Source organism: Lutra lutra, chromosome 11, assembly GCF_902655055.1.
Source record: "Lutra lutra chromosome 11, mLutLut1.2, whole genome shotgun sequence".
Classification (NCBI taxonomy): domain Eukaryota; kingdom Metazoa; phylum Chordata; class Mammalia; order Carnivora; family Mustelidae; genus Lutra; species Lutra lutra.
The window spans coordinates 103,463,497-103,489,175 of record NC_062288.1 but is presented as its reverse complement, the minus strand read 5'-3'; the positions used below and the strand labels follow the sequence as shown (position 1 = coordinate 103,489,175).

The window sequence follows — 25,679 nt, the reverse complement described above, 5'->3', positions numbered from 1 at the left end:
GAAGCCAAGGGGACGTTTCCAGAAGACTCTCCTTTCCCTCAGAGAGCTGCAGAGCTCTCCCATGCTCTAAGGGCCTGCTTGGGCGATGGAGGGACAGAGTGGAGGGAGATGCTAGTGAACTCTGCATTCTTGCCCTGCTGCTTTATTTCTGAATTCCTTTTTAAAAATAGCATCTCATTTTGGCAATTTCAAGCTCACAGAAATGTCACAAAAAGAGTACAAAGAATGCTCATGTACCCTTTGTCCTGATTCCCTGGCGCTACCGTCTTCCCATATTGGCTCCTACCCGCCCCCAAATACATAAATATGTGGGTGTTTACATAAAATCTGAACCATCAAGAATCAGTCGCAGCATAATGTCCTTTTTACCCCTAAATCCTTCCACATGTATTTCACAAAAACAAGCACATTCTCCAAAGTAGAGTTTAATGACCAAACTCAGGAAATTAACATGAATCGGGTAGTATTTGCTGAACTACAGGCTTTTCTCCCCATTCACAGATTATCTCAGTAGCATCATATTTTGGGAGAGGAAACGCTCAATCAGGTGTTGCCTGTGATTCTCGTTTCTCCCAAGATGTCTTAATCCAGAGAAGCCCTCAGTCTTGTCTCTCATGAGCTCAACATCTACCAAGACCCCCGACCCATTACTGGGCAGACTTGGCCTCCTTCAGGGTTTGCCTGACGCATCCTTACAATTAGATCCGGGTTTGCTGGGCAGGCGCAACAGGGCCACACGGCTCATGCCCCGGCTGGCATCACGGTGGGAAATGCGTGATGTCCCTCGGACCCACTCCCGGGGATGCAGACTGATCGCTGGGCGAAGGGAAGCCTCTGCCACGGCGAGATCCTAACAGAATTACTGGTTTCCCCATTGGAAGCCACACTGCTTTGAGGTTCTGTAAGTATCTTCTTTCTCATGAAATGTTCACTTGCTAGCTCTGCATCCGCTGATTAGTCCTGCCTGCGTTGTTGCTGTGGTAGTTGCCAGAAGGTGATTTTCCAATTTTATCATGGATTCTATAGCGACTAGTTGGAATTCTACTAAGGAAGGAAATTTCCTTTCCTGTGAACGTATGTATGTAGGTGCTCACAGACTCCTGTTTTATTCAGTGGTTTGGTTTGTCATGATCATATTTAGACATTCAGGTTGACTTAGGCTGGTCCCTGTTTCCTGGGACTGTCCCTATTGTTATGTCAGAAGCGGTGCCTTACTTTCTGGTAAAACAAAGTCTTTCGGGGGTGTCAGGGGGGCTCGGTCCCGGTGGATAGCCTAGTTCTCTCCCTCTGCCCCTTCCTACCCTCATGCTCTCTTGCACTATCTCAAATACATATATAAAATCTTCAAAAAAAAAAAAAATCGAAGAACTCTTCCAGCCTCATCTTGTCCTTTCCCTGCCCTGGGCTGGAATCGGCCATTTATCCAAAGAGCCCTTGCTACTTGTATTGGCCAATAGTATCTGGAAATAGGATCCGGTGCTAAGTGTGTTCATGGCTGCTGAAACATCGCGCGGTGTTTCGGTCCTCCCAGTAGACGCACTGGAGATACGCGTGCTCCAGTGGTTGGGTACAACAGAGAAGGTATGTCCACACGGGAGTACCACGCTGCTGTGACAAAATATAAAGATGGTATCTCTGAGCTAATATGGCAACAGACACGAATAGACAATTCTCAAGAAACAGAGATAGCCCCTGGACCGTAGATAAAAGCACTTAGACATCAATAGAAAGCCTTTCCCTAAATCCAGATTGTAGAAGAATTCACGTCTATTTTCCTCTACTATCTGCCTGGTCTAATGTAACTCCTTTTCATGTGGTAAAATACAACAGATCAGGGGTGCCTGGGTGGCTCAGTGGGTTAAGCCTCTGCCTTCGGCTTGGGTCATGATCTCAGGGTCCTGGGATTGAGCCCCACATCGGGCTCTCGGCTCAGCAGGGAGCCTGCTTCCTCCTCTCTCTCTGCCTGCCTCTCTGCCTACCTGTGATCTCTGTCAAATGAATAAATTTAAAAAATCTTAAAAAAAAAAAAAGACTTGTTTAAAAAAAAATACAACAGATCATTTACCATCTTAACTATTTTCTTTTATTTTGGAGGGGCAGAGGGAGAGGGATAAAGAATCCTAAGCAGACCCCCTCGTGAGTGCAGAACCCAACATGGGGCTCCATCTCAGGACCCTGAGATCATGACCTGAGCCAAAACCTAGCGTCAGATGCTCACCGACTGAGGCCGCCCGCCCGCCCCCCCGCCCCGGGGGCCCCATCTTGACCATTTTAAAGTGCACAGTCAGAGGCATTAAGTATGTTCCCATGGTGGTGCACCCTCCATGGCCATCCAGTTTCAGAACGTTTTCATCGCCCCAAATGGAAACCTGACACCCACCACTCCCCGTTCCCCTTCCCCCCAGCTCCTCGTGACACTGATGTCTTTTCTGTGTCTTCGGAGTTGCCTCTTCTGGGCACTTCATATCAGTAGAATCATACAAAGTGTAGCCTTCTGTGCCTGGCTTCTTTCACTCAGCATATTGTTTTCGGGTTCCTCCATGTGGTAACAGGTGTTAGCGTTGTGTTCCTTTTTATGGATGAATACTACTCCCTGTGTTCCAACACAGAGCAGGTGCTGCTTACCCATCTGTCTGCTATGGATGTTTGGGTTGTTTCCACCTTTTGCCTACCGTTTACAGTGCTGCTGGGAACATCGATGTCCAAGTCTATGTTTGAACACTTGTCTTCTGTTCTTTTGGGTAGATACCTAGGCGTGGAGTCTCTGGGTCCTGTGGTAATTCTGTGTTTCGCTTGATGAGGAACGGCCAAGCTGTCTTCCCCAGTGGCAGCTCCATTTTGCATTCCCAGTTTTGCATTCCAGTTCCTTTGTGCCCACTCCAACACCTGCAACTTCTCACTTGTTTCCATTGTCCTCCTAGTGGATACAGGCACTGGCTGTGGTTTTGACTGGCCGTTCCCTCAGGACGTCAGGCATCACCCCATGCACTTATTGGCCATTTGTGTATCTTCTCTGGGCAAATATCTATTCATTTTTCCATTGGGTTGTCTTTTTGTTGTTGAATTATGGAAGTTCTTGTTACATCCCAGATGCCGGACTCTTACTAGACGTATGCATTGTGAATTTCTTCTCCCCTTCTGTGGATGGCTTTTTATCCCTCTTAATCGTGTCCTTTGCAGTGTAAGAACTTTTACTTTTCATGACAGCAGGGTCTTGCTGACCAAAAATACCTTAACGTGTTGCTCCTTAGTCCTTGGCCTGTGTGGACACTTGGATTTGTTGAAATGAACGGGTGGGGGGTGCCAGTGACCACAGCTCATTGACTCTAGAGATGCAAGGACAGACGCCGATGGATGAGGGGACTGCCTTATTGTCACCATATTGTGACGGACCAGCTCAGGGTCTGACCATCCCCTTAAAGCCCCCAGTGAGGGGAGAGCAAAGACAAGAGATTGTCTGGAGCATCGTTACTAAGTTTCATCCTCTGATCTTCTAGGAGCCCCTTGCCTGACTGTAGCAGGTCTCGTCTCTTCCCAGAGTTTCTTCTCCATGGGGAGATTGGAAGGACATGCCGCCATGGCTCTCGTGGCTCGTAAGGCTTTGGGAGGAGAACCTCCCACCTTCCTCCTCGCCCTCTGATCCTGCAGGGACCCTCACTCAACCAGCCCCAAACCTCCTGAAGGGCAGGAAGCCGGGCTACACTGGTGAATTAGTGCATTCTCCTCCCTGGGGGAGGGTTGGGATAAAGTTCTGCTAATCTTCCAAATCTGGGCCAGAGATAAGAGATAAAAGCCCGAGATGGGCGAGATGGGCACACACACCAGGGGCTGCTTTCTTCAGGCTCCACTGACAACAGTTTCCCAACATTTTTCTTTTCTTTTTTTAGCCTTTGCTGAAGCAACATACTGCAATGCACCTTGCTGAATTTTCCTGCTGTAGATACTGACCCCTATTGACAAGATTTTTTTGCTTATGTTTTATTTTTCTCTTCTTTACATTTTTAGTTTTTGGTAAAGCAGTTCAGTTACATGATAGAAAAAAAAAAAAAAACACAAGCAATTTGCCATGATAGATATTGAAAGGCAATAGTCCCTTACCCCACTCCACCAAAACCTAAAAGGAACCTTTTAAAATTGTGTACATAGGGCGCCTGGGTGGCTCAGTGGGTTAAAGCCTCTGCCTTCGGCTCAGGTCATGATCTCAGGGTCCTGGGATCGAGCCCCATATCGGGCTCTCTACTCAGTGGGGAGCCTGCTTCCTCCTGTCTCTCTGTCTACTTGTGGTCTCTGTCTGTCAAATAAATAAATAAAAATCTTTTAAAAAAATTAAAAAAAATAAAATTGTGTACATATTCAGCTGTTTTATGGCTTATCAATGATACAACGTGTACATTTTCTTACACTCACTCCCTTACATCTTCAGTTTCCCATCTGCTTTCCTTTTTAAAATTAATCGGCCTTTTCTTCTTATCGCCACCCCCCCAAGAGCCTTCTTAGGCATTTGTTTCTAATCACCCCTTTGCAATTTTAGCAGGACAGATATACCTTATATAATTTATGTACTATGAGTCTGTCTGCACTTTATATGTGAAAAGAGTACATCTCCCTCCCCAAGAGACATTTTCACCCCCTGAGGGGCAGCATTGCCCCCCTCAGAATCATAATGTAATTGGAAAGGAGGTCAAGGTGAGTGATATCAGTGACACAGTAACATCGGACTAGTGTGGGATAAGGCCGATCTGAATGAGCCAATGATCTAGATTTTGTCAACATCAAGAAGTGAACCAGCCACCCAAGTTAACTTCTGAGATTTTTGAAACTTCAACCATTAAGAACCAAAACGTGCATCTTATTTAAGTGTTCGATGCATTATACACTTCGAGGTTTTCTTCTTCAAAAGGTATGAACTGTAACTTCACGTTTTACAGACGATTTAGGGTCCTCGCCGGATTTTCCTGTGATGCAGCTCAGCATATCCGGCCGGCCAGCACTGAGATACAGGGACTAGGCTCTGCATGGTGAGGGCTTCTGACTCTCGTCTCCCCGTCTCCGTGCTCGGGCCAGCTACGAGCTCTGCAGCGGTGTTCTTGCCTGGTCGACCCCCCACCGGTGTTCTTTGTGCGTGTGGTTAAAAAGAGTAAATTCTTAGTAGCGAAGTCCCTTGGTTCCTCACTGAAGAAATAAAATGCTTGGGCTGTGAGTGTTTTGGCTAATGAGCAGCGTTTTGTCCGATGACTTCTGTCTTCTGGGTTGGGACTGGGAGCAGGGATGGCCCGTGGGCTGCTCCGAGCTCAGGTCCTGGCGCCTGCCCGGCTGGCCAGGCTTAAGGATCCGACACTCTCCACCGAGACGCAGAGCCCAGGCAGCCAGCCCTGGGTCGGGGCCCGGGGAGGCGCCTTTCGGTAACCAAGGCTTTGCTGCGGCTTTCCCCTCCTTGTCCTTGAGGCGCTCGGAGTGCAAGCCCGGAAGGATCTTTCCGGGCTGCATTAAGGTTGACACGATGCTTTCCACCTACAGCGCTCTGCAGCTTTCAGGATATTTTTGTAGTTTTATCTCGCTCGATGACGCCCCACGGAAGACTTTGAGACCATCTAGGGAGTCATGCTTTTAGGCTTTGCCCTTGGGCATGCCAAAAATAATTACTGCCATCGTTTCTCACTCTTCATAAACACTTCTGTGCTCTTAAAGATGATACCCCTGTTGTCACTGGGTTTAGATGTCCCTGGTGTGGGTTGAACTATTTTGGCTGAGGTAGTTTGTCTTTGCCAAAAAAGTCACCCTCTTGTCACTCAGACTGGAGCCTCCAGACTCCAGCTCATGGGGACCCGGTGAGTAACCGTGACCGTGAGCGTGCTGCAGTGACACGTGAGCGGGCACGGGGGCCTGAGTCAGGGTGGGGGTGCGTCCCTATCCGGAGCCTCGGCCGCATAAACAGCTCCGGGAAGGGACACGGAGGGCCCTGGTGAAGTGACACGGCGGTCTCACTCAGTCAAGTGCCACGGTGACCTTTAGAACTTTCCATGAAATATGACCCAGTCTTTTGCAACCAGCGGGAGAGCGTGAGCCGCTATGTGCTACCACGCGCCGAGGGCGCCCGCTCCCCTCTTCCACAACGGGATTCAGTTTGGCTCATAGGCTCTCGGGGCTCTGGGTGCTTTTCAGGTACTGTCACATGATCCTCAGAGGTTTTCAGAGTCGGCTTTCAGTCCAGATGTCTTTATTTACTCTTCCCACATCCCGACAGAGAAGAAGCAACCCGAGGTCCTGATGCCGCTGGACGGGGGCACCAGCGACCCCAGGTCTGACCCCAGCCCTACCTCTGGCCTCCCCTGGCTGGGATCCTGGGCAAATCAGTTGACTTCTCAGAAGCTCCATTTCTTTGTATTAATTAAACAGAATCGTAAGGGCTGGCCTCCTGCCTCCTGCCTGCCTGCCTGCCTGCGTGGTGGGGAAACCCCAGGGAGACATCTGTATCGTCTGTTCAAGCGAGCGGCATCCCTAACAGGGTGGGTCCCCATGGCAGCCAGGGCCAGGCCTGCCGGGGCTTCTGTGTGCACCTGTGCCTCGTCTACAGCCCCCGCCCCCCAGAGGCAAGGGTGTGCTTGAAGGGTGCACAGGGCTGTGAGAACCCGTCCTTGGGGCAGGAAGTGCCTCAATGAGGGTGGCCTGCCGGGTCTCTGATACTTGCCCTCATCCCGGCCCCGCGTGACCCTCTGGTGAACCGTTCGCACCTGCACCCAACAGGCTGCACAGGTGGCTTCCATGATCAAGTTTGGGGCCTTGGAAAATTTTATTTTAATATAATTGGAAATCCAGAGTGAGGATGGGCTTCGGGGGGGATGGCTCCCTGGACAGCCCCGCCCAACCTTCTGAGGGAGGAGGATGGGATGGTCTGTGACCTGCATGGCCCCGTGAGGACCTCCTCGGTGGTGGGCCCCCTGCTGCTGCACACCCATGTGTACAGGGATGGGGTGACAAGGGGAGGTTGGCATCAACCGCGGGGGCTACAGCAGAGAGGGGACGAGTCCTGGTGGGAGCCACGACCACGAGCCTGGAATGGGACCAAGTTATGGGGACAACAGACGCCTTATGTCTTAGCGCTTGCCGCCGGGCTGTGGGAACAAGGCCTCCTGATCACCAGCGCAGAACTTCCAATGACTGCCCTGGGTTACGTGTGTTTTGGGGTCCCCGAGGTCGCCAGCGAGGTCTCACATATCAGAGCTCTATGAACGTATAGACGCTCAGGGCGTGGAGAGGCCACGGGCCGCACAGGGAGGGATCCAGAGCCTTCTGTCTGCCGGCATCCTGAAGCAGTGGGGAGGGAGCACTGTCCCACGGCCCTGTTTGCAGTCCCCGTGGTGTCCCCTCTCTTCCATCTCCCTCTCTCCAGCAATGCCACTGGCTAGACCGTCACCAGCGCACTCTGGCTCCTGCGTGGTTTGCAGGGTTCACACGGGCAGAGACCAGTCCGCCAGGGAAAATGCAAGCATCAGGGGAAGGGGACCCATCCCCCACTGTCCCGGTGCCCCCGCCCTCAGCCCTACCCTGCGGGTGCTGCCTGAGGGGGAATGCAGACCTTCGGCTGACCGAGGGCGGGGCGGGGGGGGGGGGCATCGCAACAGCCTCCCTTGGCTCTCGGGCCTCCAGTAGAGGCAGCCGTGGGGGTCAGGTGACCGCCCCTAAGGTAACCGGCAGGGTAGGGGGGCACAGAGCACAACCTTCTCTTCCCTGGCCCACCTCCCAGCCCACCGGCCGCCTCGAAGGACTCATCACCAAGTGCTGATTCGGCTTCTGCACTGGGGTAAGATTCCCCGTGCTTGGAGCGTTCGACGTCGCCGGGGGAGAAGCAGCCCACGGACACGCAGAATGATGGGGCGAGCTCGGGCGCACCCCGCCTCCGCAGAGCATAGCTCTTCAGCGCTCTTGTCTTGTTCTGGTTGTCGGTTGTCCGGTGTCGGCTCGTTGTCAAAAGACTATGACTCCAGTAACAACGAAAGCGAACAACATATTCCGTCCTTCCCCAAACCTTGTAGAACCCCCGACGTGGTGATCAGGGAGGCCAGGTTCCCTCCGCCTGGGACAAGTGCAAGGACAGAAGGCATCTCCTGCCTCAGGGGCCTGGTCCTAGTCCAGGCTTCCAGCTGTGACCCCAACAAGTGATTTGTAAAGTATGACCTAGAAAGGACCAGATTCTTTAAAGACACATTTCAAATGACAGATCCAGGGGTGCCTGGGGAGCTCGGTCGGTGAAGCCTCTGCCTTCAGCTCAGGTCATGATCTCGGGGTCCTGGGATCGAGCCCCGTATTGGGCTTCCTGCTTGGCAGGGAGCTTGCTTCTTCCTCTCCCTCTGCCCCCTGCCGTGCTCTCTGCTGTCTCTTGTGCTCTCTCTCACCCTAATACATATATTAAAAAAATTTTTAACTTAAAAAGATTTTTTTTTAAAAAAAGGACAGTTCCATCTTGGGAGCCACTAGTTCCTTTTTTCCCCTATCCTTCTCTTAAAAAAGATCCCCAAGTATGGAAAGACTTCTGTCGAAATGTCTTCCTGCCGGCTGAATCACAGCGGCGTAGAGGGCGTGTCGCCCTTGCTCGTCCCAGACCATCAGCTGATGGAAACAGGGAAGAAGGGAGCGAGTGATTCTCTCTCCCAGCCCCTTGGTCAACATGCTGAAGGCAGGGTCCTGGGAAGCTTCACCTGCTGTGTGAACGTGTCCCCTCCGCCAACGCATCAGTGTTTGTCTCTAACTGTGGAACAAAAAACGTTGTCCCCAGTTGAAGGAATTCCAGGCACGTGTGAGTCGAACAGGAAGACCCCAGTGGCAAGCGAGCCAATTGTTAAATTATCAGGAAGTTCGCAGGTCTGTCCATGCCCCATTGGAGCCTTGAGATGGGCCAGTGCTGGAGCATTTACACCACGGAACGTGGCCAATCACGTCCTCCCCCTGCCCGCTGCCTCCCAGAGCTCTGCCCGTTCCGTACTTTCCAGGACACCACTGCTCCTCCGTTTCTGAAATCATGTGTCACCAACAGCCTTTTCCTCTGCCCTTGGGTAAACCGACCCTGGGAAGAACATTTCGAGGGAGGTCAAAAGTACAGGTTGGCGTAGGTGGGGTCTCTTTGGGAGTTTGTGTCCATGTCAGATTGAAAGCTGCACTTAACCTTCCATCTCAAGCTTTTGAGACTCCATCCTGCAGGACAAGGAACTATCCTGGGCCAAAACCTTTTTGCTGAATCAGACCAAGTTGACCATTTCTTTCCAGAATGTTCTATTCCCATCTCAGTAACAGCACAGTGGCGCTGAATGATCTGGGTAATACTTGTCTTCTCTCTGCCCCTCTCCAAGGCCTCAGACACTCCTACTGAGTGAATTCAGACAGTGGGGAGCCCAGAGCTGAGTCAGGCAGAGGGAACAACAGGGCTTCCTGAGGGCAGGTCTCTGCTCAGGGACCTGCACGCATCCGTGGGGGAGGCAAGCAGGTCGGCTCTGCGTTTCCAGAGCATAGCAAGTTCGTTGGCCGAGTCAGGTGGTGCAGACCCCCCACCTGCGGGCTGGACTTTCAAACAGGGTCCTTCTCTCTTTCTCCTGTCAGTCCGCCAGCCTGAAGATCAGAAAGGCCCAGTGAGAATAGAGAAACTTCCCAAAGCACCCCAGGCCCCGCAGGCCTCTGCGTCCTGTAAGATTCAGCTTTGGGCACTGCCCAGACTCTTGCCTTGCTTGTGGTGAATTTTCCTGTGCCCGTATCTGACAAATGTCGGTACTGTGTGAAGATGTCAATCTCAGAATCAGATAACGAGGGTTCAAGTCCGTGTCCTCCCAACGTGTTAGCTGTGTGATCCTGGCCAAGCTACCTCTCTGACTCTGTTGTTCATCTTTCTTTTTTTTTTTTAAGATTTTATTTATGAGAGAGAGAGAGAGAGCATGAGCAGTGGGGAGGGAGGGCCAGACTCCCCGCTGAGCAGGGAGCCAGACTCGGGGCTTGATCCCAGGACCCTGGGATCATGACCTGAGCTAGGGGAAGATGCTTAACCCGCTGAGCCACCCAGGTACCCCTATTGTTCATCTTTAAATAAAATGGCATTACTGATGCCTGCCTCACAGGACAGTGGGAAGATTGCAGTAAGATGATAACTGTGGGGTGACCAGCACTCCAATGGGCGTGGGGTAGGCACCCAACAAACAGGATTTATTATTTTACTAATTAAAGTATAGCTCTTAGAGGACAAGAATGCCTTTGAATTATTCATAGCACTAATCTCCATCAGCCACTGTCCTGTACATTTGGTTTAATAACTACTTGATGAGTGAGTGACCACGGAACAAAGCACAGAACCACCAGGCACGCCAAAGTCACTATTTTACACACAAATTTACAGTCGCCCATGTTTGGCCGCCACACTTTGAAATGTCATGTCTCGCTACCTTCTTTATCACATAGTACAAAGAATATTATATTGGCTTTGACAAAAACTTTTCATTTTCCTTCTAATCAAATATGCCCCCTTTGTTACCGAAATACATGTTGAGTAGCCTTTTCATAAACAAGTTCTGCTTTGCTTTTATTTTCCTAAGTGAATTTTTTTAAAAGATTTCATTTATTTATTTGACGGAGAGAGATCACAAGTAGGCAGAGAGGCAGGCAGAGAGAGAGGGAGAAGCAGGCTCCCTGCTGAGCAGAGACCCTCCCCCCGCCCCCCGATGCAGGGCTCGATCTCAGGACCCTGAGACCATGACCTGAGCGGAACGCAGAGGCTCATTCCACTGAGCCACCCAGGCGCCCCTTCCTAAGTGAATTTTTATTTATAATTCTTAAGTAATCTCGGTGCCCGGTGTGGGGCTTAAACTCATGACCCTGAGATCAAGAGTCCCATGCTCTACCGACTGAGCCAGCCAGGTGCTCCTGCTTTGTTTTCTTTTATTTTTTAATCAGAAGAACATTCCAACTTCTGTTAGGACCTGAATTGATAAGATATTTTTTTAAAAAAAAGAAAAGTGGGGCACCTGGGTGGCTCAGTGGGTTAAGCCTCTGCCTTCGGCTCAGGTCATGATCTCAGGGTCCTGGGATGGAGCCCCACATCAGGCTCTCTACTCGGCGGGGAGCCTGCTTCCCCCCTCTCTCTGCCTGCCTCTCTGCCTACTTGTGGTCTCTTTCTGTCAAATAAATAAAAATCTTAATAAAGCAAGAAAGAAAAAGAAATCTCAAGGGGAAAATCCTACTTACGCTGTCTTTTTCACAGTTTAACCCCAGTAAGTGTGGGCTACCATATTTAACAACAGAGAGGATCCACTCGTACACTGGGGGACCCAGCCGCAGGTGGGTCTTGTGACTTGTTCTGGGGGCCGCGCTGGCCTGGCCTGGCCTCTCTCCTCTCCTCCGGACCCTTCAACCCTCAAAGCCAGCTCAAGCGCTCCCTTCCAAGGGGGGCAGGGGGGCATACAATTGCCCTCTGTCCATGCGTGCTGATGCCAATCATTGTCCAGACTGGCCCCTTGCCGTTGATCCCGTACAGCTTTTCTTAGGCCATTAGTATTGCTTTACAGTTTATCCTTGTCATCTGCAAATTCCTTCAAAGCAGAACTATTTTGTTTGTTCATTCATGTGTCCTGGCTACAAATATTTGATCACTGCTTCTGTCCATCAGTCCCAGCAGGAAAGAAAAGGCACACGAAACAGCCGTTCAGAGTTCAGACTTCCGGAAGTCGACGAAATCCTAATGTGATCAAGTCTAGTCTTGATACACAGAGGGGAAACTGAGGCCCAGAAATGGGAAATAACTTTCCAGGCTCAGAAAGCCAGTCAGTAGCACATCCTATAACGCCCCTTTAATCTAGTGAAGATATCAGAAAAAAGAATTTTTTTAATTTAAAAGTTATTTTTCTATCTCATATTTTTAAACTTTCGTTTATTAGTTACAAAACACGTATGAGGTTTTTGTTTTGTTTTATTAGGTTGGGGTTTGGCTTAGGAGTCAAGGAAATTAGAATTCGAGCCCTGGTTCTGCCATTAGCTACAGGACTTGGGCAAGTCCCACCCCCTTTCTGAGCCTCAACTTCCCCATTTGTAATGGAAAGGGGTTGGATTGGATCCTTTCTAAAATCTCTGTCTAAAAGTTCTGTCATTCTAGGGGGCACCTCGGTGGCTCATTTGGTTAAGTGTCTGACTCGAGCTCGGCCCAGGTCTTCATTTCAAGGTTGTGAGTTCAAGCCCCATGCTGGCCTCTCGGTGGGCATGGAGCCCAATACATAAATAAAATAATAGATAAATAAATAAACAGAAGTAATCAAGCTCTGGTATTCTGCGGTTCTTAAGCCCGGGGCCCAAGTCATGCATTTGCTGAAGAACCTTCCAGGGAATGCCAGGGCGCCCCCCGTCCCCGTCTCACAGGTGGTCTAGCATCTTTCATCACGAAGGAGCGTGAGCTGAAGTGGGTTCGGTGATCTGTCCAGCCCAGGGACCTGGGGCTCCTCCACCAAGAAGCAGCCGGAGCCTTCTGACCCCGTGGAACTCTGGAACACATGAATCAAAATAGTTGTGTGATGTCATGTCATAATGGGAATGTGCTCTGGCCCATCGGTGCCAAGAATTGTCTGTCCGGGGAGGTTTCCTTTTACAGTCTTTTTAAAGAGACATCTGCAGATCTGCACATGACCGGCGGCCCGGCTCCGCTGGCCTATTTAGTCTTTTCCGATTTTAAGGGGGAAAAGCCCTGGAGCGTCTGAGCGCGCAGCTGACCTCAGCTGCATAAACAAACTCACGGGCAGCTTCTGCCTGCGCTCGGGCCGCTCCTTGCCTACTTAAGGACAGCGGGGCTGCTCCCACGGCTGTGGCCGGAGGTGTGGCGGGAGGACGGCCCAGCGCTCTCGCGGAGGAAGGACTGCCGTGGGGTTGCCCTCGAGTCCCAGGGCAGCGGCCTGGCCGGCCCGAGAGCGACCCGCCCTATGTGGAGGTGAGGGCCCCCGGCCGGGACACCTGCACTCACGGGCCGGGTCTCTAAGCCCTTGGTGGCTGAGGCTGCCGCGTGCCCCACACCTGCGGCTGATGCTGCGCCTCTCCTGGATCCCGGCCACCTGGTGCTGACACGGGTTTGACGGCTCTTGGTATGGTCCCCTGTCGCTGCTCCTGTGACCACGGCTCCTCATGAAGCGTTTCGGCAGCCTCAGGGGGAACAAGAAGCACAAGGACCCAAACCGGAGCACTGAGAGGCGCCAGTCGGAGCCCCACGGCCTTTTTGGTAGGACGCTGCCCTTGGCCCCGTTCTCTGCCGGTCTGTGCCGTCGGAGGGACACCCCGCGGCGTGCGTGCGTGTGTGTGCGTAGCCTCCCAGGTGGTCGCCGTGTGCGCCTGTCATTGCCAGGCAGGAGTCAGAGGACTAGGTCGGCAGGTGCCTCCTTATGGATGGCCGTGCTTGTGGTGAAGTGCGAGATGCTGTTCTGAGACTGTCCCTGTTTCACCCCACCTGGCTCAGAGGTTAGTGCTCAGCTGGATGATCGTTCATTTAGGCAAAACCAGCGGTTTGGGAAAGAGAGAGAATAGGCTGGAGCTGTTCTTTATGGCTGCTAAGGATGAAATGTGTGTGTGTGGAGAGAGAGCTAGTGTTGGGGGCCAAGGGGATGGACCCTTTGCCCCTCTGGCTGAGGAATTGGACAGATCAGGGGTTCCTGTGGGAGGGAAAAGCACCTGCCTGATTGGTGTCCCCTGGGAGAGAAGTTTGCTTTGTGGTCTCCCTGGCTTCTGGGACCTTCCACTGCGTCTCCACACACAAGGGTTGGGACCAGTGTGACCGGGACATGTGGGGAGCGTCTGTGATTCAGTATTTCCAGGGACCTCTGGATTGGGGGTGCGTCTCCCTCTGGCTGGCTGGTGTAGCAAAGCATTCCAAAGCATTCTCAGCCCCCCGGAGGCCTGGCTAAGTCCTGCCCACTCAAAATCAGATGCCAGATTTCGTTTTAACTTCCTGGTGGCCACTGCTGTCTGACGTGGAATGTTCCCAAGCACCCCATTCTGAGATGGAGCAAAGGGCCCCACACATGTCCCAGAGATCTCGAGGCGGGGGGAGCTGAGCAGTGCATTAAATTGTGTCCCTTGAGTAGCGTATGACGTGATATGTGGCACACACACACACACAAAAGTCCTTGTGCATAGTAGGGAAATGACTTTGGCATAACTTCTGGGCAGTACATGAAAATGAAAAGGTAGATCTAAAACTCACTTACACGACTTGCTAATCCAATCAACCAGATGCTTCCAGAAGGCCCCTGACAGCCCCGGTGGGAGGCTGGTGCCCCTGGAGAGGTGGCCAGAGGACACAGCAGCTCTGGAACCGGGGGGTTTTCCACCTCATGAAGGAACTAAGGAGGAGTATCTGATCGGATGCTCCGGGGAAATCAGGTAGGAGCCTGACGCCTGCTCCTTGCCTGGGGAAGGAATGACAGACGCCTTGGACTTGATTCATATATGTGGTTTAAAAAGAAGGCTCTTTTTTAAATAATAAGGTAATAAACACTCGTTTACCTTAGAATTAAATCTGAACCCAGTATTGAACCGAAAGTTGCGTTTTGCTGACGGGGACGGAAAGGCCCGTTATTAAGAGCCCGTCATTTGCCGGACTGTGGTTTCTCCTCTTCATGTAAAACCTGGCTGTCGTCATGTCTCCTACACTTCTGAGATAAAAAATAATATTTGCATGTCGACCAAGTTTTCTAAGTGCTCACATGCAAATACCAGCTCTGACCAGGATCAGGAAGATCTGGGCTTCCTCCAGAACCTTCATCTGGGGTTCGGGAAGCAGGCTGAGGCCACTCAAGGTGGCCAGAGCTCAGGCATCCAGGCTTGTGGTATGTCCTGGTTTTCTTTTTGTTTAGAGTCTCCATGTGCAAGGAGCCAAGAGCAAGGCCACATGGCAGGTGTTGGGTGTGGAGACACTAAATGAAAAAAAAAAAAACAGTGTGTCCCCTGGGCCTTCCTCTCCCTCTCTGTCTCACTAACCTTCACCCACCTCCCAGACTCAGCTTAGCCATCCCTCCCCTAAAGCCCAGTCACCCGTTCTGTGATCTCCTGGCTTCTCAGGGACAGGGATGTGACCCCAAAGGAGCGTTCTGTCCGCCGTTCTGACCCCATCACATGCTCTCACTGCAGAATTACTGGTTATGAGATGCCTTGTTCCTGGTTGTCAAGTAGGTATTGGTTCGGGGTTCTTGTTTTCTGAACTCTACCCCTCCCTACGGTTATTCCTATAGCAAAGAATTTTAGAAGGGGTCCCTTCTGCCCCCAAGAAAGCTTCTGTGCGGGTGGTGACAGTGTCAGTCCTGTACTTGTGCACCGTTTCCCCCAACTCAAGCACTCAAGTAGTTGGCACAGGCTCCTCGAGCCTTGGGGCTGTGCCCGTGGTCCCAGGAGCCACTCACCGTGTCCCTGCTCCAGTGGAGGGTGGAGGGTAGAGCTGAGCCTGTGGGATGGGGCGCACTTTGTCTCATGGGCTGGCATTTCTGCAGTTCCTCGGGCCGAGACGTCTTCATTGCACACGTGCACCCACGTACGGGTGTGCACACACTTGTACCCAGCTGTCTCGGTAGCCTCCCGACGGGCCAGAGCGACCCAGAGAATCTGTCCACGGCCGATCAATGGTCACGAAGCCCGTTTGTGTTTGCCTGGACAGCATGGAAGTGCAGGACTCTCGTTGGGATTTTGAACCTTCAAGCCTTGTGCTAAAACACCCTTGAGGGTTTGGGGTCATGAAAAGCTCATCGCTTTTGGCCTCGGGGTCTTGCATCTACCCCTGCAAAGCTCCCCTGCAAAGTGAAGCAAGAGGCTCAGGTTTTCATTCTCTGTGTGATACACAAGTGAAGATTTCGACTTTTCTAGCCTCTCTGGTCCACAGACGTCCAGATGACGTAGACAAAGAGCGAGCGGCAGTAATGTAAGAAGGTACAATGAGGATTAGGAAGGAGCGTGCTAACCAGACAGACGAGAGGACTGGCTACAGGAACTTTTCACCCTTTGCAGTTAGAGGGGAGCAGTTAAAAGGTGTGTGCACCTGAAGCCTTGAGAGGGCCCTTCTAAGGACCATCCTGGAGACGGGAAGCCAAGGGGTGTGTCGGGAAGTTGGCGCTCCGCTCTGTCCCCATGCCGCAGAGGTCTAAGCGACGCTGAAGACCAGAACCTCTGGTGGGTCTCTGCGTCACGGGGAGCCTCCCCTTCCTTTTAGCTGTCCTCGGGATGAACATAAAACCACAGAACTCCAGAGTTCCTCATGCCCAGATACACTCCTCTCCCCCACACTGCCCGTCCCACCTCTCCTGTCCTCTGTGAATGCAAGCGGAGGCCACAGCCAGGCATGGTTGCGGGGGAGGGGGGGGTGTCCCCTGCTCTTCGCCTCGAGCAGCGGGCCAGGCTGGAAAGTGAAGTCTGTGGCCCTTCCTGCCTCCCCCAGATGTCCCTCCCTGCCTGCCTGTCCCTCACAGTCTGCATGCGATTGTGGTTTCCTCGAAAGGTACCGGTGCTCGTTCAAATATAAGTCTTTACCTCTCTGTAGTGGAAATTTTCAAATACAGAGAGAAGCAGGGAGAACAGCCTCATACACCCATTGTCAGGTTCAGTGACGCCCGGTGCTCTGCTAGGCCCCCCAGTGTCTGTGGCAGCGCCGTGAGCACGACGCCCGCCACCCTCACGGAGGCTCACGCCTGAGCTGGTGTCTGAAATCGTGGTAAAATAAGCTTTACCACCTTCCCCACTTTTAAGTGCGCAGCTGAGTGGCAGTAAGTACGTTCACACTGTTGCGCAACTATCATCACATCCATCTCCAGAACTTTCTGTCATCCCCACCTGAAACTCCGCACCCATCAAGCAACACCTCCCATCCCACCCTGCCAGGCGCCTGGCATCCACCTTTCAACTTCCCGTCTCTGAGTGGAGTCTCTAGGGACCTCGTGCAAGGGTGGCCACACAGGGTTTGTCTTTTGTGTGTGGCCCGTTCAGCAGATAAGCGAGCCTTCATTTGTGATGCCAGGCGGTGGGGAGTGCCCTCCCCTGTGCAGCCGTTACCAGCACTGCTCAGCGGTCCCTGGACACGGGCCCCTGGCGGACAACAGGTGGAAGACATGGCCCGGATGCGGGCTTCCTGGGAAAATCTCAGTTAAGCACTTCCGGATTCATGCTCTCTCTGTGGGCTCCCTGGATCGCTCGACAAGTCAGGTGGTCCGCACCCAGCAGGCAGGCGGGCAGGCGGCAGTAGGATAGAGAGGAGCATCCTAGCAACAGGTTGAGTGACAACACAGACAGGGAAATGGGTGCTCGTGGGCCCCAAGATGTAAAGTGTGTGGTTCCACGAGTGTGGTTCAGCAGTGTGGTTCTAGGAGCTGCTGGCCTCTGGGGAGCCCTGTTCTGAACAGAGACACTTGACCCTGCACAGATGAGGCCGGCACTGCGGACATCTGAGGGAGTAGGATGACACTACAGTGCTGGTGGTGTGCCTAGAGAAATAAGGGAGACAGAATATACTGGAAAGGGGCTGGACTTAAACACAGCAACTCTGGACAGTGATGGAGAAGCGTCTTGTGGCTCAGTGATGGCTCCGGGGCCTGTCTGGGACCTGTCTGGGACCTGTCTGGGAATGCCCTCTGGAAGGACCTGACCCGGGGTGGGTCTAAGGGCCCAGGGGCCTTGGCACCTGATAGCACTGTGTGGGCCTCCCGCTTCTGGACCAGATCAAGAGCTTGGTACATCAAAAGAGCAGAATGAATTCTGTTCTCCAGTAATAATTTGTCTTTAATGATTGAGAAGGAAAAAACATCCAGGGTCATGCTCTCAAGGACCAATCAGCATGGATGTCCCTGAGGCCGTAGAAGGCTTCTGAGCCCATGGTGTCCCTTGGCACTGGTGCTGGTGCCGCAGGGGTAAGCCCCACAGAGGGCGTGCGTCCCCTCCCAGTTAGGCCCCAGGTCAGAGCTGTGCCCTGACTGTGAGAGTGGGTACACAGGTGCCCCGTCTTGGGGCTCCTGCCCGAGAGCACTGCTGGGAAGGAAGGGGGAGAGGGTTCAAGGCGGATTCAGAAGCCATTCTGAAATACTTAGCGGAACCCCACGTCTGGCTGAAAGACACGACACAAATCAGCTAATACCAGGGATTTCACCAACACCTAGGGCCCAGCTTAACCTGTGTTCAGCCTCTCTATAGCTCTCTTTTTTTAAAGATTTTATTTATTTATTTTTATTTATTTATTCGTCAGAGAGAGCACAAGCAGGCAGAGGCAAAGAGAGAAGCAGGTTCCCTGCTGAGCAAGGAGCCCCATGCGGGACTCGATCCCAGGACCCTGGAATCATGACCTGAACCAAAGGCAGCAGCTTAACCGACTGAGCCACCCAGGCATCCCTCTCTATAGCTTTCGTATCTATAAACCAAATCACATTGAACCCCTTCCCCGTAGAAACTCAGCTGTGCTGGGAGGCAAGGCTGGACAGACCAGAAAACAGGAGCCTGAGCTCCCGACGTCCTGCTTGGTGCCAGTTGTCTTTCTCTGCACGCGGTACCCGGGGGAGTGAAGACCTTGGGAAACCACTTTAGTTCGGTGCCCTTCATGGAGGGTTTCTGAGAAAGTCTCTGTTCGTTGGACTGAATGCATGTTTCCCTAGAACGTTCCTGTCGACAGTTTCCGGTGCGCCTGTGCATTGGGAAGCCTCGTGATCAATCTTCTGGCGCAGAGCAGAGAAGGGAGCAGGGAGATGCGCAGATGATGGGGAGACGGCGTTTTAAATGGAGTTTTTATTATTATTCAGGTTCGCCGAGGCCTGCAGATGCGTCAGGGGGCGCTGCCGTGGATGGGTGGTTCCCGGCGGGTCAGGAGGCAGAAGGCTGCCCGGGCGGGTGAGGGGAGAGGGTGGTCAGGCGCCTTCATGGGGGTTTCCAGGGGTTTCCATGCCCTTCCAGGGGAAAGGCAAAGCCCGGTGGGGTGGGCAGGTTTGGAATCGGCCGATTGGGGCAATTCCGGCAGACTGCGCGGTGTCGAGCTGCTCTCGGGCTAGCTGGTCCCTGGCCCCGTGATGGTCCTTTAGGGCAGGAGGATGGTGTCTTCTGAGTGTAAGAACCGGGCAGGGGAGGGGGTTCAGAGTCTGGGCTCTGGGTTGGCTTGTTTGCATATGAAAGGCGCACTTTCTCTGAGAATTGGCTGACCTGGAGGGGCAGTCTCTTCCCTGTTGGTGAAGACCCAGACGCCAGAAAAGAAGGACATGGAGCTCGTGTGAGATTTCATCCCCAGACTTCTCAGTCTTCCTTACCTTTCAGTTCCGAGTGTTTTCAGCTCAGTCGGGTGGCCCTCTGCCTTCCTTGAGAGCTGAGCCTCCAGCGTGCAGGGTCGGGGTCAGGGACGGGGGGGGGGGCTTGTGTCCCCACGTCCAGACACCCTGGCTTCCTGGTTCTTCCATGGCTGGCTCCCCTTGAGTTACTTCCCTCTGGGGATGTGTTTCTCCCTTTCATTGCAAGGAACCGTCTCTTGCACCTGCGGTCCAAGGTGAAGGATCTTCTGTCCCTGAGTGGGTATCTTTTGGCCACTGAAAGTTCCATGTGAGCATCTGTGGACAAGTGTGGTGTGTGGCCTTCTCTCCTGTTGTTGGGGACGGGATTCCACAAAACACCCACGTGCCTGGTGGGAAATGACAAGGATGCTTTGTGTCCATTTGCTTGGAGTCTGGGCCTCGCCTATCCGTGGCCTGATTTCTGAAAGAAAGCGACAGGAAGGTTCTGACTTTGATGTGGGGGATGGGGAGAGGAAGGCCGCTTTGGACAGAGATCACCAGAGATCACCAGCCGGGTGTCTGGTAGAGGGGGGAGGTTCGGGAAGGGAGCAGAGAGGACTGGAGTGTCACAGACCCTTGGCAGGGTTGCCCAGAGCTGAGACACAGGCGTCTCAGCACCTGGGAGGTCATCCTCGGTGGCAGCCACCCCACACAGCAGCCCTCGCACACGTTCGACCCCGACCTCCTGCTCCTGGCATTGCTGCTGAGATCAGTGTGGCCTTGCCAGAGCGGGTCCCCAGATCCACCCTAGAGAAGCAGGTTTTCTCCCAAACAAGAAGCCGTGGGTCTGCTGGGGGTCTCCACTGTGTGGCTCCGACAGGCCCAGATCCACCCCCGCATTGTTTGGGTTGGTCCCAGGTGCCGAGTGTCCAGATCGCCGTGGCCCCTGGGGAGTTTGCTGTCATTCCAGGCTGATCGAAAAGACAAGCAGGCCCCAAGAGCCGCTTCTCTGGGTCCCATGGCTGAAAGGGGTCCCTTCCAGCTCTGTGTTGTCTCAGAAGATAAGCTACAGAGAACGGGGTTGAGTGTATTTTTCCCCTCGCTGGATGCGCCTCTTCCCCTCCTCGTCCTCCTCGTCCAGGCCCACCGCCCTCTCGGTGCTTTTCCACAGTCTCTCCCAAGCGCTCCAGGACCCGCCACCATCCTGCTCCCGTGGGCGCAGTGTTCTGTTAGTCTGGTTAGGCTGACTTGCCAAACTCCTCGGGTGTGGAGACTGTGTCTTGTTGTCTCTCTGCCTGTGGCACTTGTTGCCCACGTTCACGACCCACCTTCCTCAATAACAGGACCCCGGTTCTCATTCTGTGGCCTGTACGGGGGCCGGGGAGGCCCTGCGACAAAGTTACTCAGTGAGCCATGAAGGGAAGTGTTGTTTACACTTACGAGAGAGACTCATAGAAGAGGGGAAGTGTGGGTTCCCATGGATCCTTCTTCCTTCCCCATACCTTGAATGCAGCTGTGATGACCGGAGCTCTAGCAGCCATCTTAGACCCTAAGGTGACTGCTGAGGATGAAGGTACACACTCAGGACAGTGGGATCTAGATACAGGAGTCTGGGTTACCACAGAGCTCTGGACTGCTTACCTGTCAGGCATCCCTTGTGTGAAAGGAGAATAAACCTCTCCCTTGCCGAAACCACTGTGATTTTGGATTTTTCTGTGGACTGAGAACAAACTGAATCCTCATGATACAGTTGAACATGGAACTTGATGCACACGGGGCAGCCCATAATGACCTGAGGACCACGCAGGGGATCTGTGAGCCTCTCCCCACGTGGCGGTGTGGCTCCTTTAGACTGAGGACACTGAGGTGCAGTGGGTGGGGTGGCCCAGGCAGCAATGAGGGCCCTGTGTCTGAGGCCCTGCCGTTGACCTTGGTCCAGCTCCGTGTTCCCTAGAGCTGGTTGTTCACTCTATGGCAGTAGACTCATTCTAGGAAAACTCTGATCATCTAAATTTACGTTAAAAAAATATGAGACCTGTTAACGCTTTATACAAATCGGTCTTTTTCTTGAAATTACTGTATCCCTTTTTGTGGATTTAAAATAGGACTTAGTTCGGGAAGATTGCACCGCAGGGAGAGATGGACTTAATGGTTCAACTGCAGGTGTGCTGGTCAGTTGCAGACCAGGTGTTGGGCCATGCGGTGAGCCTGGAAGTAGGCTGTGCGGTCTGGACTCTGCACGAACCAGGTTTGGACACATTTCTTTTATGATGTGTTTCTGGCCGTACATCACTAGAGAAACCAGAAACCGCTAGTTAATCCGGCTGACGAATGTACGTATCACGTGTGTGTATTAGCCTGGTGCTGAAAATGTGGCGAGCGGGTGAGAAGCGGCTCGTGCCTGCCCGCAGTCTGGCCGGGGGACCCCTGCCTGCAGAGGAAGCCCCCAGATGGGCAGTGGTGCCCCATGCTCTGGGGCTCGGGTGGATCTGGGCTCTGTCTGCACTGGACCCAGGAGGTGAGGCTGGACTGGTGGAGACATGGGGGTGGGGGGAGGGGCAGTCAAAGGAAAATCCAGAAAGCGAAAATGGGGCCGGGGTGCCCAGAACCAAAGATGCCAGGCTGGGGCTCCCGGAAGGGGTGTCAGCCAGGGACGGGGCTAGGAGAGGGCCTGGGGGGAAGAGCCAGGGCTGGTGCAGCAGGAAGAGCTCCCTCCCTGGGCTTCAGAACCAGCTTCCCTCAGCCTTGCCCCCTGTGGGGAGGGGCTGCAGGTGTTTCCAGCCCCGGGGCAGCCCCTGCCTTGCTTGTGGGCGGCCCTGTTGCCCAGCTCTACAGTGTTTTATGTTCAATGGCTCTGTTAAGGCCGCTGGTGGCCGTGGTGCAGGGGTGTTCCCATTTTACAGATGGGAGAACCAAAGCCAGAGTGGCCAAGAGGTATGTCAGTCACATGCAGCAACCTATCAAAGGAGATGAGTGTCTCCGCCCTCTGCAGGCAGCCTGGGCCCCAAGACCCTGGGCACCCTTTCTACAGGGCTTCCCTCTACTGAATGCCTGCAAGGTGGGCCACCAGTGTCCCTCCCCTTTGCCACGGTGACACACAAAGCCTCCCCTTTCTCTGGCACATTCTTCACCCACACTCCGGCTGCTACCCCAGGCGGTCCGTGAGTCATGGGGGATGTTGAGTCAGAAGTCCCCTGTCCTCCCTGTTGCTCATTCCTGGGTGACTCAGCCTGGTCACTGTACAGCCACAGCTGATCAGAGGAAAAACAGAAGTGGCTGTGGCCTCGGGATCACTTCTGAGTGGCGGTGACCCTGCCTGAGCAGATGCCCAGAAGGCGCCCAGGAGCGAAGCGCTGTGTCTTCAGTCTCGCGCCTGTGGGCCGGGAACCCTCAAGGTGCACCCAGCCTGGAGGTGATGGCCGTTGCCTACCAAAACCCGTTCAAGGTCCCGCTTCCCAGGGGTCTGCTGTGACACCAGCCTCCCTTCTCCCAGAGGACCCCACGGCAGGGCTTCCATGCTGGTGGTAGGTCACCCAGAGTCACCCCGTCCTTATGCCCGGGTCTGGCACTTCTGCCCCTGGACTTGCTGGAACCACATGGGGCTCGGGTCCACTCATCCCGGAGGGTCCCAGCACCCATGAACAGACCTACCTCGGGCATGACGTTGTTGAGACTAATTAACAACGCAATTGTAGCTTCTAAAACCTTGTTAATGCAGATGTGACGAAAGTGGAAACATACAGAAATAGGTACAAATCAGAGGCGGTAAATGTGCAGTTTGATCGCACTCGTGTGACCGACGAGCAGATCAAGGAACAGAACGTCTCGAGAGCGCCCCAGAAGCCTCCCCCGCACCCCCTCCAAGCACTTCCCCCTTTCCCCATGATCAGCATGCTGTGCTGCGTCCACAAGAGATTTCTTTTCCACCCGGCCGCATCCCCTCGCCCGGTGTGAGGTGGCGCCCCACTGGCGCCCCACTGAGGCTGTCGCTGCCGTGCGCCCTCACTGGCTGTCGCGTCCCCTGCGTGCACCGCAGCTCCTCCGTCCACCTGCCCGCGTGGGCATGGCAGTTCCCGGCTGGGACTCTGGCGGAGGGCTGCTGTGAATGTTCTCTCACGTTTGCCTGCCTCTGGTGGAGGTGGGCGATGGCTGCTGGTCGCGGGCCCCCCCTCCCGCCCCGCATACAGGGGCAGCCTTGGCCGATGGCTCGGAGTCAGCTGTGCGTGTGGCCCACCTCCCAGGCTGGTCTCTAAGCAGAGGCTGGGGCTGCATTTTTCCACGCTTCCTCACCTGGTGCCCTGCCCGTCTTCTGGCGCACACAGGGGCTTTTCCTCGCCTGGAGACTGAGGGGTAGCGTCAGGCCCCGGGGAGGTGGTGGAAGGCTGTGCCCAGCATCCCACGTCCCGGTCGGCTTCCCCACTGGCGAGGACTCAGGCTCAGCCTATTCACGGCAGCCCTGCGGCATAGCAGGCGGGGTCCCCGGGGGATCCGGGACGAGCTCCCGTGTCTGAGGCTGCGTGCTGCCTGGGGCTTGGCATTGGGGATTTATTTATGACTGGGAACTGTAGCAGGACCTGGTCTGTAACCACCAGCTGTCGCTATGGCAACTTCTCACTTACAGCAGCCTCTACACTAAAATAGATCACCTCATCCCTAGGATAGAAAAATCAAAGAAAATCAAAGTGGGGGAGGGCCGGGTCCCCTCTGACGCAAGTCCCCAGACAGATTTCGAGGTGTGGCGATGTAGCTGTTCGGGCCTCTAAGCCGCCCACCTAAAAGCAGAAAGGCCTGGAGGGGGATGGCCAGTCGCCTGCAGACCTTCTCGGGCTCCCAGAGGCACGGAAGCTTCCCCTGCTTGGACCTCCTCTATCTTCTCCTTTCCCAACCACAGGAGTTAATACCGAATTATAAACAGTCATTCCAGGTGGGCCTTATTCCATTTCTTAATCTTTTTTTTTTTAAAGATTTTATTGATTTATTTGGCAGACAGAGATCACAAGCAGGCAGAGAGGCAGGCAGAGAGAGGAGGAAGCAGGTTCCCTGCGGAGCAGAGAGCCCGATGTGGGGCTTCAATCTCAGGACCCTGGGATCATGACCTGAGCCTAGGCAGAGGCTTTAACCCACTGAGCCACCCAGGCACCCCCGTTTCTTAATCTTAAATTGTAATTCTTCTATGGGTTTGTAAACATTTTTCAAGGTCAGGGACTTAATTTTCACCATGATATGAGACCTGAAAATCCTGTTATATGAAAAGGAGTTGAAAGACTTGGAGATATGGTTGGCCCAGACGGGAGTGAGTTTAAGGTGGGGTGGAAACGGCCTTCGAAGATTTGAAGGTGTGTCCTAACGAAGCGGGGTTACCTTGTTCTCATCCTGGAGGGAAATCGAACTCAACTTCACAGGAAAGAAATATCCACCACCCCCACCGTGAAAATACATGTATTTTTTTTAAGATTTTATTTATTTATTTGACAGACAGAGACCACAAGTAGGCAGAGAGGCAGGCAGAGGGGGGGGGGAACAGGCTCCCTGTTGAGCAGAGAGCCCCATGGAGGGCTCGATCCCAGGACCCTGGGATCATGACCTGAGCTGAAGGCAGAGGCTTTAACCCACTGAGCCACCCAGGCACCCCTACATGTATTTTTTTTTAAAGATTTTATTTATTTATTTGACAAACAGAGACCACAAGTAAGCAGAGAGCCAGGCAGACAGAGGGGGAGAAGCAGGCTCCTTGCTGAGCGGAGAGCCCGATGCGGGACTTGATCCCAGGACCCCGAGACCACAACCCGAGCCGAAGGGAGAGGCTTAACCCACTGAGCCACCCAGGTGCCCGACCTACGTATATTTTTTAAAGTGCGGTTTACTACGTTTTAAAAATCTAAGACCTCAAATAAAACGTCAAAGCGTTCAAAAGCCAGAAAAATTTCCCCATGATCCCAAGCCTCCACAGCACCCCAGTATCTCTGGGGGCCCCTAAGGAGGACAGCGTTCTGGGGCACAGCGTTCCGAGGGACACAGGGAACAACCCCAGGTTCCCCACATCAGCCTCAGGAAGGGAGTGCCCACCCGGACGGGGTAGGGGTGGGGTTGGCGGCCCCCAAATGGTGACCACCCTGCCTGCACACAGTAGGTGCTCTGCACTTGAGCACCTTGCCTGCACACAGTAGGCGCTCTGCAGTGTTCGTCGTCACCACAAGGGGTATTCCAGCCAAGGGTGAGTTTTTAAACATCGGATGGGGGATTTTCCGAGACCTCCTCAAGGTCCTGGCTCTGAGATTCAGGCAGAACAGAACACAGATGTGGGTAACAGCAAGAAGTAAGCTTGAAAGGGGGACTGGTTGGAGCCACAGGTCCCAGAAGTGAGCCCTCTGGGCCCAGGCAAGGGGCGGGGCCTGGGGGGCCCTGGGCTCCTTGGATTTGGACCTTCCCAGGGAGTACCCTCTCCACTCCATG

General features: G+C 53.5%; 1 protein-coding gene across 6 annotated transcripts in view; it reads left to right on the top strand.

Annotated features, from left to right (window-relative positions):
• PRKAG2 (protein kinase AMP-activated non-catalytic subunit gamma 2) overlaps positions 1 to 25,679 on the top strand; it is a 247,529-nt gene that overhangs the window by 94,766 nt on the left and 127,084 nt on the right. Inside the window, exon 1 of one of the 6 annotated variants that reach the window (XM_047694350.1) lies at positions 12,683 to 13,231. The exons of 4 other annotated variants lie outside the window; for them this stretch is intronic. In XM_047694350.1, coding sequence (XP_047550306.1) covers positions 13,138 to 13,231 — 94 coding nt within the window. In that variant the 5' untranslated portion in view covers positions 12,683 to 13,137. Of the gene's footprint in view, positions 1 to 12,682; positions 13,232 to 13,376; positions 13,468 to 25,679 lie in introns of those variants that run through there. One more of the 6 variants, XM_047694351.1, reaches the window with a different exon arrangement.